Here is a 19032-nt window from a genome sequence, read left to right as displayed (position 1 = left end):
TGAAATGTCAACTTACAGCTGAAATAATTTGTTTCAAACTGTATATTCAAAGAAGAAGTGTTTTGTAAGGGCAATTCAAAGCTAAAAATATTTTTGAGACATAAACATTTTCTAAATTCTAAGGAAATCAGATTTTCTGAGAAAATCATTATCTGGAAATCACTCAGCTACCTCTAGGTTCTGAATTGCATGGTGCCAGAGTTATAAGCAGAGCAAATGGCCCCTGTGCTGCTCATTACCTCAGGTCTGCATAAGTGAAACTGCTGGATTTAAGCTTCCTTGCCACCTGCCCCTGTACAGGGACCAGTGGTTCTTCCTTGCCCTCTGAGCAGAGTGCAGATGCCACATGTGTATCTATCTGCTTCCTGGCCACGTTCTGCCAAATTGTGCTGGGGTCTCCAAGCATTTTTAATAGTAAGTTTCTTTCCAACCTCTATCATTTTGATCAACTAGATTTTGGAGTGACTACATGAGCTGTTATGCTCTGAGGAGACTTTAAGCTTTGGAGAAAAACAACAGGCAGAGGCACTAGCTTTTCCACCTAGCTCAGCTGCAAGCCCAGGTGGCACGTCTGACTTGCAGCCACACGCTCACAGGACAAAGTTACACAGTATGATTTCTTCAGTGCTGAAGCTGGTGTAATAAATTCCTGCTTACACGCCCCATCCTTCCTCTCCAGCTCTTCAGCTGCAGCTCTGGACTTGCCCTGTAAGCCCGGTCAGCAAAGATGTACTGGGTTAAAACCAGCTCTGTTATTCAGAAGTTGTTTCAGGGCTGGCTGAGAGCAGGGCTCCACAGTAGCTGTTTCAGCCCAGCTGAGGAGAGGTCGGAGTGGCTGGCACCCACGCAGGTCTGCATAAGCTGCCCTCACTGAGGCGGTGCGGCACGCTTGTGCAGGAGCTGCGTGGACCATGAAGAGCTCACCCCATCGATGTGGTCCTGGCGCACTGGGGAAGACAAGACAGAGTAAAATGGGACCACAGGTTTGATCCCGCTTGGTGTGATCAAATGCTTACCACGGTGCTTGTCTGATAAAAGCCTTGGTTTTAGTTCCTAGGATTATGCCGCCTTCTGTGGCTTTTTCTTGCTGCTGTTCTTTGTGTATCTATCTGGTGTTACTTAGAAACCGTTTGCACATCTTTTACTTCTACATGTGAGCTTACAGAGCAGCAAACATGCAGATTCCCATTGTATCCTTACCTCTGTTGGAGTCAATCAAGTTCAAATCTGTTGAATTTAAGGGATTTAAAGTGATATAAAACTGGTTTGAGGACAGAATCAGGCTCAAAGCTTAGTACTATGAAAATCTGACTAAGAAGCATGAGTCATTGAAACTGAAAGCAAATGCATGTTTTCAGTAGTAAGGGAAAAATGTTGCAAAGGCACACAGTTACAAATAGGCAGTCCTAATTAAGCTGCTAAATTTACAAGGAAAATGTATTCATTTGTTCCTTTCAGGGGAGTTAGGTTGCATAGTCTCCATTAATTAGAATACACACAGTTAAAATAAATAAATAAATAAATAGATAAAAGATCAGTGCCATGACTATTTTGTTTATTATGACAATCCCCCCAAAATCAATTATTCCACCATTGTTACTGTTTGTTTACCTTCTGCATTATGCTCACAGCTTAATGACAATTGCCTGACCAGGTTTATTTCCTGAATGAAATGTGTAAGTACAAGCGACACAAGTTTGGGACAACATGTATTGATACAAAATATTTAAAATCATATCTTCTGCCTGCAGTGTCCACTTTTTTGCCTAAACATGCTTGATGTTGTACTGTTACAGTGGCATCCGTTTTTCTGTGTCTTTGGTGCGCTCTGCAAAATTTGTAGCCCAATGTTTGATGAATATCAGAGGATACACAGCTTAAATCATATCATTCTTCTTTGTGTTTGGAGGTGTCTCATTTTAAGATTGGATTTCTTTCTCCTGCCTTCCGTTTCTTGCTCTCTGTTTCTCTCCATCTTTATTTCTTTCCTGCCCCTTCATCCTATTTTCTTCTGATGCTCTGTGCGTGTTTTATTTATGCAAAATTTAATCTTAGAATCTCTGCATTTTTACCCAACCTGGTTTGATATGGTGGAGATAAAACTGGAAGATTTAAAACTGTAGTTCTAGGTATGTGTCTGAGTTGGACAAAGTTTTTCTTAGTTTTCTTGTTGAAAAAATGGGTTGGCTTTTCTTTAGACTGCCTCATACTTCTTATGGTAAATGTGTGCTCTTGGGACGTGGGGGAGGCTGGTGGTTTTGAACTTTTACATAAAACCAGAGGGCAGATATTTGTATGTTGCTGTGATGTCCCTAGCCAGGAAATCTTTCTAGCTGGGTTTTCTCTCAGGGCAGCTTGTCGCAGCCTGGGGAAAGGTGACAGCTGGAGAGGGTCAATCATGAGGACATCAGTGCCCTCTTCATCAAGGTGCCACTGTGTTGGGATGTGAATATTGTCATCTACTGCCTTCAGAAGATCTTTAAACCTCATGTCCTGATGAGACAAAGGACTTCTGGTAATAATTCTGTTTTCTATTAACAACCTGCGAGGTGCTTTGCTTGTACATGTCATTGCTTGGACGTTTGAAGACGGAGGTTGGTTATCTGTTGGTGTGGATGGTGATTTCTCATGAAGACATGGGTTTTTGGCTTCAGTCAAGTCTTCAAAATCATTCACATTCTCCCGGAAGTCCAAAAGTGGCTGATAAATGGGCTCACTTGGCGTACTTTTGCTTGGTGACTTAGGAGGTCCAAGGTGGACCAACTCTCTGCCTGCAAATTTGGAAACTAAATAGAATATAGAATAAATAAGATCAGCTTCTGTGGAAATGGTATTTTCAAGAAAAATAACATGTTAATATCAAACCAGCTTCATCCCATAATAAAAAAGTCAGTACTTGTAAAGGCATAAATAAAAGTAGATTTTGACTTAGAAATTTTGCACCAAGTATTTAAAGCAAATGATGATCTGCAGGTAGGCAGTCGGCAGTTTTTTTGGTTGGGTGAACAGTCTTAAATGAGCATCTCAGCATAAAGTTGCCTGGCTTAATTTTAGTGACTATTATTCATTTATGCTTCTGGTGCTATATCACATTCATTTAACCATGCCACATATGCAAATAGCTGTGGGCATGCAATATGGACTAGGAGCAGAAATAAGTCTAAATTCAGATCTGGACTCTGATTATGCAGTACTGTGCATCTTCTATATTTTTGAGACTACGGAAAATGATGCCATATATGTGAGTGCAACCCCTTCTTGAGTATAGTGAAGTTGTGACACTTGCGCCATGCCCACATTCATCCTGGGAATGTAAATAATTTCCTTTTTTATAATCATAAATGTCTGTTCTTGGAAATGCCTTAATGTACTAGGACCATCCCAGGGTGACTCATAGAGGAACTAACCTGCCCAATGACACAGAACAGTTATTTGTAATCAGTACCTGCAGAGTATGAAGTGGATCAGGTGTTCACCTGCTAATTTTTTCACCTGATCAAAATTAAATCAATCACCAAACTTGGGGCTGGGAAACAATTGCTCAAAATACTTGTAATTTCAAAACAAAGTGGAAGGATATTTCTATAGCATTTTCAGGAATTGTGTTCCCTTTTCCCCCAAGACAGATACCCTAGTACCCTTTCAGACTAAGATGCCAAGACTATATTTCAGAACATTACCTTCTGGCAAGTTTTCTTGGTTTTCCAATGTAATTGCAATCTCATCTTCTTGAATAGCATCTGGGACTGCCAGGGTTAGTACAGAAGGAAATGCCCTATTGCCGTAACTCCTGAGGTTTTCCAGAGTGTCTATTTCAGCCTTCTGGGAAATCTGAATTTCTGACTCCTCATTCAAATGTTTATCAGGGTTAACAATGTGGTTTTTTACTTCATTTTCCCTCTGCAAAATGATCGGACAGCATTCAATTAGTATGGAGCAAAAAAGCATCTTGAACTTTAAAGGATATCACAGTATAACATGGGCAATGGGAAATCTTGTTTTCACACAAGCCTTAGTTCCACACACCAACTTTTCATCTCAGCAGACCCCATGCCAGAGTTTCTTCCTGAAACCCAGCTGCACAGGGGCTGGCAGACCCTGCCTTTTACCACAGAGGCCATAGGGAGCAAGTTTTCCTGAAAACCCACTGGAAACTAGAACGCTACCTCTGGAGAGCCCGTAGGACTTCCTTCGAGGCTTATGGCTCACAAAGTCTGCTAATAGATGTCTAAGGGAGACCAGGGTGCCACAGAGCTCATGCTGCAAAGCAAAAACATTACAGGATGCTTTGAGCTATCCCCCGATCCAGGAGGAAGATTATTGTGGGACTGTTGCTGTCTGCTGTGAGGAGAGGCAGTCAGCACAGGGCTAGCCCAGTCCTGGGAAGGTTTTGCAGTGGGATTGCAGCAGGAAGACCTCCATGGAGCTGTGGTAACAGGACTGAGCCTTCTGACATGAGCATGGGCTCCAGGACTCCCTCCTGCTGCAGTGCCATCACCCTTACTCCTACGTGCATCCTACATGCACAAGGGGGTGTGTTCTCATATGTAGTACACTTGCCTATCCCATGATCCAAGTTTTCAGAGTCCTCACTATGGTAGCCTCATGCACACTGAGTTTCAGGTATCAAAACCTTGTTAAAATGCAAGGGCTGAACAGTGAAATAAATCCACTTCTATGGTACCAAGTCCCGTGTACTGCTTCTGCCAAAGACCATCTTCCCTCAGGTCTAGCACTCCTGAAGATGAAATTTCTCAAATGTATTGACTACCCACATGGATATTCCAGTTCAATACCAAGCTTTTTTGTATGTTCTCTATATCATTTTTGACAGACCCACTTTGTCATTATGCAGCTACCACTTCAAGGATTTTCTGTAGTGGGTTTTGATCTTTTCACTGCCATCACCACATAATACAAACTTCTTGCTTCCAGAATTGGAGAACTCATGTGTTTTACTATGGTATAGTTATCTTTCATTGTTTTCTTCTATTCTCTGCATTGCAAATTACTCCACTTGTAAAAAATATGTTCTAAATCTAACATGCCATTATAAAAAGTGGGTGTAATTTGTGGAGAAAAGGCACTTTTGAAAGCTTGCGTTTATTTTGTGAGTTAACAAAAATGCTTGGAAAAAGTTGAAGGGCCCCAAACCTCAAACTTGTGGGGTTACTCCATCCTTCATACATATTTGCAGCACCCAATCACAATTAAGGAAATTATTTTTAAAGTATTTATAAAAAGAAACACAATATGTTTAAGTTGACAACATATTGCTAAAACCACACTCGATCAATTGGGAATTTGAGATGTCATAAGCATTTTAGGCTATGCAATCAAATAGTCTCCCAAGACTTTACACACTGCTAGTTAAGAAAACAAATTTTCATCTTACATTTTGCAAGCTGTCACCTTATATACAGTATATCAGAAAACTTGCCATGACTGGGTTTACTGCCAGACCTCTTACGAGCTAATTGGTTAAGCACCTGGGCAGGAAGCTTTTTGGCAGAAATGCTATTTTCTGCAAGGACTAGCTATAAAGTTCTGGATGGCAAATTGTAATCATTAAGGCTCCCTCTTCTACAACAGAACACATAAAATGTAAATACATTCCTTGGAGAAATTATGATGCATAAAAGGACAGGGTGTGTTTTAAGTTTATCCAATGACTTCTGGCTCAAATTTGAACACGGGAAGGATCTTATGCTTTTTTCAGGGTCAAGCTTTCAGCAGACTTCTCTAATTGCACCCAGAAAAATGAGAATCACATCTGTTTGCATCCACCAAAACTATTATTTGCATGTACAAATGTTAACTTGTGTATACAAGGAGTTGCAAATACAATGACTTGCACTGGTTTTTCAAACAGGGGTTTTGTACTTGAAAAATAATTTCCACAGACTTTTTTGCAGTTGTAGATTAGAAGTTCTGCTGAAAATTTGTCCCCAGGAAATTGTATGTTTCTTCAGTATTGTGTGAAAAATCATAGCGCAGTCTGCTGCCTGGAATGAGTTGAATGCAGTGGTTTGTGAATATGTGTTTGAGTTCCAAACAATGTTTGGGCTGATCGTGTTGGTGGATTTTTTTTATTGCATGTTATTCATGAGCATTGTCATGAATGCAAATACTTTTTTGTTTGTGTTGATATTTGATATGCTTGGTTCTTTTTGGACAGAATTTTCAGAAGAGCCAGATGCCAACTTTCTCTACAATTTACTGAGGGGAGGTTTTTAATTTGCTCAAAAATACTGGAGTATTTTTTTTACTGTAAATTTACTCCTTTATAAATATTAGCTGTCTGTAAATATCTCTTCATAGGCAGACAAGAATACGCAATAGCCTCCATGGTCCTAGACAGAAGTAATGTAAATGAATGGCAACTTGTTTTCAGGGTACTTCATTTTGCCTGTGACTGTTGGTTGTTACTTATCTGTTTTAGTCATTTAGATCTAAATTTGCACTCATTTAGATGTAAGTGCTTATTTTTGTGCTTTAATTTTATGCACACAAGTTGTCTTGTTGAGCTCAGTGAAACTATTCACATACTTAAAGCAGATGCATACATTTGCAAGATCTGGAGAGCTGAAAGGAAATTATGTGATTTAAAGACAGATCACACACTGCTAGTAATAAATAGCAAATAGTTGGCATTATACAGAATACAAAGAACATCTATCTATGCATTTTGAAATATCCTTGGCATAATTTGTAATACAAATATCAAATACCCATGCTGTTGTAATTAAGCTCCAGTAACATTATCAGGAACTCAACAAGAAGATGAAGAAAAACTTGCAAATTTCCCCCTCACACTCTGTTAATCTTTACGCTTCTTCCTCAGTTTCAACTCTCTGTGGCCGGGTGGTCGGATAAGTGCATTGCAGACTGCCAAAGAGGTGGTTGAATTTGGCCTCTTTTAGACCAAAGCAGAGAATCCTCCCCCAAAGATAATGCCCTGCCAGCTGCCTCCTCCGAGAGCCGCGCCAGCGCAGTGTGGGCTAGGCTCCAGGGGAGCTGGGGGCTGCTCTTGGCTCTGCTTCTGCCCAAAAACGTCATGCCACCCGTGTGGGGCTCCGCCTTGGGATCCAAGAGATGCATTCTTTTCTTTTCCCTATATACTTTGCATACGCTTAGGGCTAAGTTTCGCCATTGTGTAAGCATGTGCATAAAGTAGCTTTTGCTGAAGAACAGGCCAGAGGATACTGGAAAAATAAGAGCATTGAGTAAGAACGCCCAAATTGATTTCTTAGCCAGCCTTCCCCTCTCTCTCCCCTCTTTTTGCCCAAACACCAACCTTTCTGGGCAATACGAATGTTATTGAACATTGGAGAAACTGACATAAGGTGGTAGCATTGACAGTCATGATTTAAAAGAGCTCCTGGGGAGGAGTGATTGCACAGGTTAATTGTGTAAAAGGCTTAAATAAGAAACAACTGAGCAGTGATCATTATTAACTAAAAATAGTTGCAGAGCCTAACTACTAGCAGGGAAGAAATATTAATTTTCATAATACAGAAGAATATAAGGGAGAGTAGATGGACAAAATTAAGAAATAAACAATGTAGAGTGGCTGGGAAAAAAACTATGAGTTTTATAAACATTCTTTGATAACAGAATAATCTCTAAATGGTACTAGTAGCAGGCTTTGTGTTTATGTGTTTAAAGGTAACATTTACAAACCTTGTGCTGACAAACAAGAGGAAGTAAACTTTCAGCAACCTGGAAAGATGGTATGAATTGTTCTGGTCTAATTTCCTAATTTCTGTGTCTTAGTAACAGATATTAGAAGGTATTATTTATGATAGAATCCACTCTGCCACATTTAGGCATTTAGCTTGTGCCTGTATTTCAGGTTCTCGGCAAAGATCTCCTAAAAGCGAGTCATTTCCCTGCAAAGCTGTCAAAGGGAGATTCTGTGTGTCTAAATGCAAATTTAAGAAGTCCCCAGACTGAACCTATGAAGATTTGCAGATCAGCATTGTTTTGTGGTGCAGAAGAAAGAACTGCACACCTGGGATCTACATGGAAAGGGATATAAGGAAGGTGTAGAAATGGGGAGCTGTGATATGACACAACTGAATAGACCCCAGAGTGCGTACACAGTTTACATGCTAAACATGTTCCCGCTAGGTTGGGTTCAGCAAGGGGAAGTGTGAAGTCCTGCTCCTGGGGAGGAACAGTGCAGCTGGAAAGCAGCTTGGCAGAAAAGGACCTGGGGGTCCTGGTGGGCACCGAGTTGATCATGAGCTGGCAACATGCCCTTGCTGCAAAGAAGGCGAATGAATGGTGTCCTGGGCTGCATGAGGAGGAGTGTTGCCAGCAGGTCGAGGGAGGTGATGCTGCCCCTCTACTCAGCGCTGGTGAGGCCGTACCGGGAGTGCTGGGTCCAGGTCTGGGCTTCCCAGTACAAGAGAGACGTGGACATACTGGAGAGAGTCCGGCCAAGGGCCACAAAGATGATGAAGGGACTGGAGCATCTCTCCTATGAGGAAGGGCTGAGAGAGCCTGGACTGTTCAGCCTGGAGAAGGGAAGGCTCAGGGGGATCTCATCAATGTTGACAAACATCTGAAGAGAGGGTGCAAAGAGGACAGAGCCAGGCTCTTTTCAGTGGTGCCCAGTGACAGGACCAGAGGCAGTGGGCACAAAGTGAAACACGGGAGGTTCCCTCTGAGCATCGGGAAACACTTTTTTACTGTGAGGGTGACCAAGCGCTGTCACAGGTTGCCCAGGGAGGCTGTGGACTGTCTATCCTTGGAGATGTTCAAAAGCCATCTGGGTATTGCCCTGGGCAACCAGCTCCAGGTGGCCCTGCTTGAGTGAGGGGGTTGGACCAGATGACCCACAGAGGTCCCTGCCAACCTCAGCCAGTCTGTGAAAGTCACCACTGTTTTGAGCTGGTAGCTGGCTAGTTTATTTTGAGTCAGTACCAGTTTGGGTTTAAACCTTTGACTGGAAAAAAGTCAACACAGAGAAAGAAAATGTCAGTCATTCCTTTGTTAAACTTCCCCTCTTTTTCTCCTTGCTCTACCAAAACCTCCAGCCTGCCTGGGAAATATATATATACTAGGACTTCAGAACAATAATTTGTAGTGTTATTACCTTACAATCAGAGCCATTTTTTGCATCTGTGCTTGAATTCAGCTTGACTCTCTGCCTTAAGAGGGCATTTTGGATGCCAGGAGTGGCAGGAAGCAACACAGCCCCTTAATCAGCTTGTAACTTACTTTATACGCATGATCGCTTCCCTCTTCCACCAGGGTAGGATGCTGAAAGAGGTCATAGAGGACGTGAAACACTACCACTTGCCTGGAAGGCTAGATCTCTAGGGGCTGTAAATCAGCTTGACATCCAGAGATTCAAGAAAGCTGGTCAATAGCCTTCACAATACGTCTCTTTTTGAGTGACTTATGATTTAGCAGATCCAATTTAAAATTATGATATGAAAAAATCACATATGTGAAGGACAGCCTCCTCCCCCTAAGCATGCACACACACTTACACACTCCAACTCATATTTTTGAGTTATGGCTCTGCCTGCAAACACTGCACAGGCTGTTGCAACCTTGGGGCTGTGTGCTGGGATGGAGATCTGGATCTGCTCAAGCTCATCTGAATAATTTCTAGAGGGGTCAACTGGACCTTCTCAAAATACAGCTTCTCCAGGGCGAAGGCTTTGAATAGGAGGCTAATCGCTGATGTGTGTTGTTTTGTAGCTGAGACTTTTCCCATTGCACTTGTGTGTTAGAAGCTGGAATTTGGCTTCCTGTCTGCCTAGTTTCTGCCTGAAGCAAAATTTTTATGACTGGGCTGTGAACCCCTTAGTGGAGACGGTTGTAAAAGAAAAGCTTACAGCCTTTTTAACTAATTGTGGCCTTACCAGCGATTACCATAATTTTCTGAATTTATTTTTTAAACTTTTGTCCCCTCTGATCTCACTCCATGTCCCTGAGTGAGTCAGAGCTGGAGTGTGAGCCTACGATACAGCAGTAAAAATACAAAAAAAGATGCTGGGAAAAGATTTTACAACTTTCACAGCTTCCCACTCGCTTCCCCAGACTTTGGATCAGGCCCTCACAGACCAGTCAGAAAGGGAAGGGATGGCGAGGTCACTGAGATGCTAATGCTCCTTTTCCCAATGGAAAAGTAATCTTTTATGTAAAGTAAAATAATTCTCAATCCCGTTACAACCAGCAGCCCATTTTTTAAATTCATTAGTCATAAAAAAAGGGTATATTTATCTCTGGGGGAAAAAAATCTCTTAAAATAATCACCTCTGAGAATGCCAGAGAGTAGGTTTCCTGAGACTGCACCCAGATCTGCAATTTCACTACTATTTTTGATGAATTTTATCTCCATTCCATGGACAACCACCTTTTGCACGTGTGCTGTGTGGCTGTTGTGATGTTCCTCATAAGAATCCAGGGAGCACTTTATGCCTGTCATGATCATGATATCTTACCTGGGCTCTTTTGCGGTCTTTCTGGTACCTGAGCAGTTTCTTCAGCAATAAGCAATAAGAAGCCATGGCAGGAGACGGTCTGTTATTTATTAAAATGTTGATAACTTCTGAAAGACTGAACTCCATAATTTCTGTCATGTAGTTTAAAACAACAGGATTCAACTCACTGGGGCAAAGTCTGAAAAATTAGGAAAAAGTATTTAAATACAAATGATGCGTCCAGGTACAATGTCTGAATTTACAGTAAGTGGACAACACACTTCTTGTGATGTAGCTGGAGTAGGCTAAGTCGATTGTACAGACAGATTATGATACACAGTTGTGCAAAAATCCTCTGTCTGGCTACGCTAACTTCACTGCTGGGCTGAGGCTGTTACTGCATTACTAAATATCCTATTGTTGATATAATTGATTACTCTGAAAGGACACCCTCCAGGATTAAGCTTGAAAAATTAAAAGATGGAAAACAGCATTTTCTCATTTTAATCAAGTGTGTATATTTTGGTTCTCAGTACAGTAGTCTCAAACGGATTAGCAGAGAGATAGTGTCTGTGCGTGTGCGTAGGAAGAAAGGAAGAGCCCCAAAGGCAGGAAAATCTCAAAGGGCAAAAAAAAACCTAAGGAAAGTACAGAAGGATTTTTATTTTTATATAAATCAGATTGTGAAATAAAACTGGTTATGTTACAATCATAATTATTTTGGTGACAAGCTTCTGTAAGCATTAAAGTCTAGTAAAGGCATTTTAGAAATATGACAGCCTTGGATTCTGAGACTCCGAAGACATTTTTTCAAACTTGTCAAACTTCAATATGAATGGGCACAGACACATCTGAGGGGAGGGAAGGAAGGCAAAGGTAGGAGTGGTGGGCAATTCTCAGAGAAATGAACAAATTGTGCATAAATTTCTAATAGCCCTGGCTGGGACTGGCAGTGGATCACCTGGATTGTGGTAGGAAAACCTGCATGTGTCCTGTAGATACCATTGCAGATGGTGCAGATTACACAGGCCAAATTGCTCTCTTTTTCAATTAGTGTAAACTATTGGCTTTTACAGAATGATCTGGTCACAAAATATTTGACCCATGACTAGCTACTTTCAGCTGTGAGGAAGATGTAGAAGGTCCATCACTGAAATTAGGTATTTAAAGACATGCAAAGTATACTTGGCAGCCTCCCAATATGAAAGATCAATAACATCTCAAAAGTTGGCAATATTTAGGTGAAGTGTCATATTGCACATATCTATTTCAAACTTTTATAATAATTTTAAACTGTGAAGTGGCTTGCTAAGAAAAAATGGAGACTAGTTAAGGCCTGTTACAAAGATGGATGAGAATAAAAATTATTAGAATAACAAGAACTTCAGTGTAATATAAAAATTTCATTCCCTCAGGTGGGCATGTGAGACCTAGTTTTGCAGGAAAGGATTAGAAGCACACTGTGTAGAAATTAGTGGCACCAGTGAGGCATGTTGAGAACAAAATTATTGATAAAATGGATATAAGCAGTTCTATGAGGATGTTTCCTCTTATATAAAATTTATCCATGGTGAGAAAAGTTGATGTGGTGTTTTCTGAAATAAAATTCTGTCATTTTGGAACAGCCCTGAGCAGATAACAAAAATCTTCTAAAAACAAACAAAGAAACAAAATTCCTAAAACCCCCAACACTTCCCCCCCCAGATCCTGAATCCTGAAATCCCAAGCTAGAAGAGAGATGTGAAAATTGTTACCTGTTCTCGTAAGTAGCAGCATTCAGTATTTTCCTGGTGAAGCCTTCGTTCAACCATTTGTCTTTTATTGCTTCTTTGACTCCAGGCCTCTTAGCAGGGTCAGGCTCAAGTAAGGACTGCATGAAGTGTACAGCTCCTGTGCAGTATTCAGATGAAATAGCTTGTTTACTAGTAACACCTGATTATTTGGGCAGTGCAAAATTTCCTTTTTCAGAAATGTGGCACTTGCCCTGCTTCTCCACATTGTAAGTAACTCAGCTAAAATCCAGTCTCTAGGGCTGCCTCTGGACTGCTGAATAAATCAGCTCCAGCTCTCCTCTGAAACTGCTGTGGTCCTGTGTGGTGACCCTGTTCCCCCAAGGACACCTGAGCTGGGTGGGCAGCATGGGCCAAACCATGGTGGGAGGCATGCTATGGACCTGTGGAAGCTGCTGCTGTAGATACAGCACTGGACCTCACTTCCTAATTTGCTCGATTTACCCCTGTGAATGCAGCCTACGGCATCAATAGCAATCTCAGCATTGTGCTCACTCAGCATTTGATCAAGGCTCTGAGAAGGGGCACTTCTGTGCCAGCTGACTACCCAGAAGTTAATGTTCCTCACACAAAAAAGCTAATCTCATTGATAAAACTCTCTGTATCGAAGGAGGGAGGTGGACCTGTGTGCTCAGGTAATGTGTTGTACTTTGGCTTCCTGGAGTTGGGACAGAGAAAGTTCAAACATTCCCATATGTCTATCACTCAGCTCCAACACTGCATAAAGTCCCTCTCTTTTTTTCTTCTTGGGAAAACTCTGCTGAATTCTTCCATATTCCTTGGGGATGTTTTGAAATGAGCAAAATGGCAAGTGAGCATTAAACTGGGAACATACTGCTCCTTTCACTTGTAATCTCCTTCAGAAGAACTTAGATCTAAAGTATGCAAAGCTTGTTTACTACTGCTCTCTCACTAAATTCCCAATGGGCAAGGGAACAATGGAGTTATCCGCAATCTTCCACTAACTGTGTGGGCTTTGTAGAAAAGCAGAGATAATGCATTTATTAGTAGAAGCTATAACAATAGCATAAATAAGAAAAATTAGAAATATAATAATTGCAGCTATGGAGGGCTTGTAGAAAAATGGAGCTGCTATCTGGCAACCAATCTCCAAAGAAAGATAAATGAGAGACTAATGTACAAACATTCTGGACAGCTATGGTAGATATCCTCATACCATTTACTGGGGGAGAAAAAGAAATTGAATCATCACATTATCTTGATACTGTAACTCCAGACTAGATCCAGCTAGCTTAGTCTGGAACTGTCTGCTGCTTCCCAGCACTTGGCTGCAGGCAGCCACTGAAGCTAATCTTGGTTCCTAGGGTCATTCTTGCATAATGTCAGAGTAAAGCTGCTCAAAACGATGGTGAGATCGGAACTCATGCTGGTAGATAGCTGGGCAGAACATGTCTCATTCTGCTCTGCTTTCTGACTTGGTCAGTGAAGCTGCACGATAACAGCTGTGAGAAGGGGTCCAAGCCTGTGATGGTCGACAGAGAAGATGCTAGTCCAGGTGGAGAGAAAATAGGGACTAAAGCCAGAGGTGTATAGGAGTCATTGTAAAGCAGCAGAATTTTGAGCTTGGAGGAAGTAAATTTCAGACTGCTAACCCAGAGTGTATATACACTAACATGACTTCTGGGTTTTAGAACTATGGGCTGTAATTCAGGCTAGAACTTTTGAGAACTATCTTTCCCAGTTGTCCCTAAAAGACTCCATAGACTGTACCTCATTAAAGATTGTCAGTAAGATTCATTGAAAAATGTTGTATTTCAGTTCTTTCTCATGAAAAATATGAATAAGCTCCTCACAAAAATAGCCCTCCCATTTCTTTAATTATCTCAGTGTTGTGGGTTCTGTCTGTAGCCAAAAGATAAGCTCTTCAGGAAAAATTATCTAAGGTTCTGATAACTGATTTTTGGGAAAAACAGGAAAGAATGCCTGGCTATGACACACAGCGTGAGACATACTAAACACGACAGTGTTCTCATTTACTGCACAGCTGCCCCACTTATGTAAAAGCAATGTACATTTTATTCCCCCTGTAAAGAAGAACCAAGAATAGTAGTCTTTTAAAGAGACAACAATGTTATTTTCCTACTAGCCTGGGTAAAGAGATCTTGCCTAAGGCACAAAAAAGTTATTTCTAAATGCAAACAAAGCAACTGGAAAAGGTACCTTTTATTTTCCAGAAGATTACGTTATTGCTAAATTCACTTTGCTACATGGGTTAGACCTTTTATACATCAGTATTCTTTATAAAACTTGGAGTGCTTTACCAGGGAAGATATCTGACGGAATAGGGCTGATTTCTCCAATTAACATCTTTTGATGTAGTTGCTTGATATTAAAGGGTTCCACCATGAAGGGTAATGTGCCGGTTAGCATAACAAACATGCTTACACCTCTATCAAAGAAAAAGACAAACATCAGAGCTCCATTTAATGCTAATAAATATTTGTTAAAAAATCCCACAAAGCTATGACTCAAGTTTCAGAGATTTGCCTTCAGTATCAAGAACGAGGTTACAAATCACCTCTAAGCAGCAATTTGTACCAAATACACATTTTGTGCCTTTTTTCCTCATGTAAATGCCACTTTTTCTAGAAAAGAATGTTGTGGGAACTGTGTATAAAATAGACTGTACAGTGAGTGACTGGAAAGCCTGCAGTGTTGAAAGTGGAAACCTGCTGTTTATTTTTAAAACAAGCTCACTGGAGTGTCAGTGTAGCGTACCCAGCCCATCAGAATAAAGCATTTCGGTTTGGAGGCTGAGTGACAACACAGAGCTGGGACTGATGTGATAGATCTTATTCCAAACAGTAATTCAGTTCTTCTTGCTTTGCTCAGATTGCTAAATTAGGTGTGACTTATGCCTAGAAGGCATTTGTTTGGTAACAGCTTGCTGTTGGCTGAAGACTTAAAACTTTAACTCTTGCGAAAGACTAACAGTCTGCTAGCAGCAATCAGCAAACTTTGTGAAGGTTTGCCATTCAGTTTGGAGAAGTACCAGTGTTTGGAAAGGAAAACTTGCTTAGCTGTCCGAGTTTGCGAATGGGGAGGTTTCCTTGAACACTCTCCATGGTACTTCCTTGCTCCAGCTGAGCTGCACCACCACAACAGCACTTCCCTTTGCCATTTCTCTGTTGAACTTAGTTGAGACAGTCATTTTAGGAATTCAGGCAATTCTAATTTAATTGATCTGGTTCGTACATTAGTGCAGACGATCACAATGTTATCTGTGAAACAGATCTGCTCTGGGTGTGCACAACTGCAACATTTTTTTAATGTTTTCAGATGGTTGAAAAACTATGAGAATATGATGGCATCATTGAAAAACCGTGAGAAGATGGTGGCACCTTTTTCTAATTGTTGCATTAGATTGCAATTGAACCAGTGACCTATGGATAAATGCATTTTATTACTCTCAGCTAGGACTTATGTTGCTTCAGTTTAACTAGCTAAAACCTAGGTATCAGTAGTTATCAATGGAAAGAGATGGGCCATTCCAAGAGAGATGCGTCACAGCTATGTTATACAGCTGTTTTAGGCTACAGTTAAGTATCTCAGGAGATGAGCTATCTCCTGCACTGGCAATAACAGGACACTAACTGCCTGGTATAATCCAAATGCCTGGTTGTTAGATGGCTAAATTTAAGTGAGATTAATCGCTTCTCACTTTACCAAACCTTCCGGTAAATCTAGTCCTTGAATGTAATGCTTTTGAAAACTTTCCTGATGAATCCTTTGAGTAAAAATGTACAGAGATACAAAGGAAACACTGCAATGAAACAACACTGAGTTGACTGAAGTAGCAAGGATTGTTGTTGTATAATACATAATAGCATGTGAATTTAATGGAGCTGCAGTTGAAGCGAGAGAAGGGCCCCTGAATATTCTCTGATGAGTGGAGTAATATGCAGTGCAAATGGATCTCTAATGTCATTACAACATTAAATACATTTTTCTTTTCAACACTGTAAACAGTACCATGCACTTCAAATTGCTGGTGATGATATGCATGATTGGTGCTTTAAACTGGCAATAGCTCTTTTCATCAGCCTACTGGATGGGGAAATCCCCAGGGTACAGGAATTTCGGGAATGGATGGAGCTGCTGTCCTAAAATCTCTTTTCAAATCTTAGACACAAATTGTAGCTAGTTAACAGTAATGCACTTAGTGTTAATTGTAGCTGGAATCTGATGGTATGTTAAACTTGAAAGTTTATTAGCTATAACAATCTGCTTCTCCTCTATCCCACAGAACTATCTGGATTTGTTTGAATACAGCAGCTGTTTCCTCAGTTCAGCTGGTGCACAAAAGCTAATCACTTTCCAGTCCTCCGAAGAATCTTTAAAATCTTCTGCACAAAAGCCATGATTAGGCAAAACAGGCACTGCTGTTCGCTGTTGCCTCATAGGAGCCTTAGCTGTATTGCAGTTCAATCTGGTTGCTTTTCTGAATGTGCTTTTGACTGAATATGGCTTTCTGGTTCCCGTTGTAATGACTCCTCAGTCCTGCTGCATAAAATCAGTATTTCTGCACTACACTGAAACCTTTTGATTCCAGAGTCCAGTCGATCTGTAATCCTTTATGTATTTTGTGATAATAGAAGTAACTTATCTTTCTAATTAAAATTTTAGTCCATCAGAATTCCTTTTTCCACTACGATAATGTGAACAATTCAGATTTAAATTGTAAATATGTTTTATGCCTAAGATGCAGATGTTAAACACCAAAGGCCATATGTAAGTTTTATATAGCCCTTGACCTGTTATGTGATGTTTATTAACAGAGTGAGCTCAGTAAATGGTTCTAAGGTTACTGCTTTCCCCGCATTCAGACATCTGAAACGTGAAATAAGTATTACCCTATTTAAGTGCTGACAGCATCCTCTAGACCTGATTCATCTGTGTTATGTCTACATAAATTCAGAGTAGCACTCTTGAAATCCAGACTTTTACACTGAAGTTATTTGGTAGAATTTGGCCCTTCATCCTTAACTTTGTGTACCATTCATACCCTGTAAATTTAGAGGAAGCTGAGGTATAAGAACCATAGTTAGGTCAAAACCGTAATATATAGTATGCCTGCCAGAAGCAGGTCTTGAGAGGAATAATGTACATTATATATTTATGTGTATATAAATGCTCTTTCTCTTCCGAGCATATAGGAATGCTAAGCTTCTATTTTAGACATCTGAATCAGATGCCTATATGTAGGTACCAGCAACGCTGTGAATACACAGTTTAGTAAAGACTGCTGAGAACTCCTCAAGGAGACTCCATATTCTCACAGCTGGACGAGCAAGTGGGACATCCCAATTCAGAGCAGCTCTGTATGTCCAGGCCTCCCATTCCTTCTGTCAGGTGTCCTGAATGAGGTGGTTTGGATTTGGATCAAATTAGCATTGTGCACTGAACAGAAGCAGAACATTAAGAGCCTTTAGATAATATGGTTGTGGGGTGGGATGGGAGGTGGCACTTCTAAGCCAGAAAGTCTGATCACTCTTACAAGCCTTGTGAGCTGTTTGAAATCCATAGGCTTTTATCACCGGCTTCAATAGCTGGATTTTCACCCTACCACTTGTTCGTTCAGATACTGCAAGGAATTATGGTTATAATTGTAAATGGGTGGGAGGAGTCTGGACAAAGGTGTGTTTGACCAGCCACAGGGTGTTTTAATCTTAATGGTCTAGATGAAGATTTGGCTTAGTTTATATTACTCATGCTCATCTTCTATGCTCATCTACCATACCTGCTAGAAATGTCCTTAAAAAATGTGTTCTACGTGGAACACTCAGACCTGGGCACATGGTTAATATCAAAACAGTTGAGGAGAAGCTGATACGTGGGCACATACATATATACATATAGATAAACATGAATTGCCTTTGGACGAATGATGGACATGGAGAGCCACTCTTCTATCCACATCCATGAAGATCAAAGGATAAAAAAATTGACTTAATATACTATCATTTTCCCAGCTCCACCTAGAAAAACTGTCAAAAAAGTAAAAAACCCACAAGTTGGCTGCTAGAACCACAGATGCATTTGAAAAGTCTGAGATAATTTATGTGAAAAATTACTCTTCTGATGGCACCTTTTGCATTCTTCTTTATTATAAGAGATACATCCTGTAGATGTAATGAACAAGGAAAATGAAGTACATTCAGGTTTGTGCCACCTATGAAGTAAATAACTCCACCTTTTTATCATAATCTGATGTAAAGGGCCTCACTAAGGTATCGATGAAGGTCTCATAGCTCTGCTATAGCCACATCTTTGGTCTGTGTGTTCCTGAGATTCAACTTCTCTGTTTAGATTTCTTCTTTTGGCAAAATATGCCTTAGACATAAAATGCCCATTTGTCAGTCCAGGGCTTCCAGGGCTTCTGATTTTGACAGAAGTTACTCAGATATCAGCTGAACTTGTGTGCCAGGAGAGGAGGGTGGGGGTTTCACCTGAGGGGGTTGGTACATGCAAGTTCTTTCTCTGTCTTTTCAGAACAGGCTCCTAGATCCAGATACCCTACCTTCTGCTGACTTCCCTTGCCACAGGGTTTCTCCAGAATGGCATGCGTATTGCTCATTTGGTTTTTTGTCCAGTGTTTTGCAATGGATACACATTTCAAGATACTTTTTTCACACCCATAAGTTTGTTTTTTTTCTGGCAACCCTTCTCTGATATATCTCTGCTTTTGCTGTTGATGCCCCAAAGCTGAGTACCACCAACCCATTTGTATCAGTCTTGTCTAAACCATTCAGTGCTGAAAGTGTTTTAATAAGTATATT

General features: G+C 40.7%; 1 protein-coding gene across 1 annotated transcript; it reads right to left on the bottom strand.

Annotated features, from left to right (window-relative positions):
• Positions 1–1574: 1574 nt before the first annotated feature.
• On the bottom strand, positions 1575–12327 carry LOC138689605 (uncharacterized). The gene is made up of 4 exons (XM_069805286.1): positions 12197–12327; positions 10464–10641; positions 3681–3900; positions 1575–2786 (listed from the first exon to the last, which is right to left on the bottom strand). The coding sequence occupies exons 1-4, from the start codon at positions 12316–12318 to the stop codon at positions 2035–2037; spliced, it is 1272 nt and encodes a 423-aa protein (XP_069661387.1). The 5' UTR covers positions 12319–12327; the 3' UTR covers positions 1575–2034.
• Between the last annotated feature and the right edge of the window lie 6705 nt (positions 12328–19032).

The sequence above is a fragment of the Haliaeetus albicilla genome, chromosome 17 (assembly GCF_947461875.1).
Source record: "Haliaeetus albicilla chromosome 17, bHalAlb1.1, whole genome shotgun sequence".
NCBI classification, from domain to species: Eukaryota; Metazoa; Chordata; class Aves; order Accipitriformes; family Accipitridae; genus Haliaeetus; species Haliaeetus albicilla.
This window is presented reverse-complemented; position numbering and strand designations above follow the sequence as displayed.

Coding starts and splice junctions, on each gene's coding strand:
- LOC138689605 (XM_069805286.1), bottom strand. CDS start 12,318: ATGCAGTCCTTACTTGAGCCTGACCCTGCTAAGAGGCCTGGAGTCAAA. Junction 10,642..12,196: donor GCTGCTACTTACGAGAACAG/GTAACAATTTTC, acceptor CTAATTTTTCAG/ACTTTGCCCCAGTGAGTTGA. Junction 2,787..3,680: donor CCAAGAAAACTTGCCAGAAG/GTAATGTTCTGA, acceptor TATTCTATTTAG/TTTCCAAATTTGCAGGCAGA.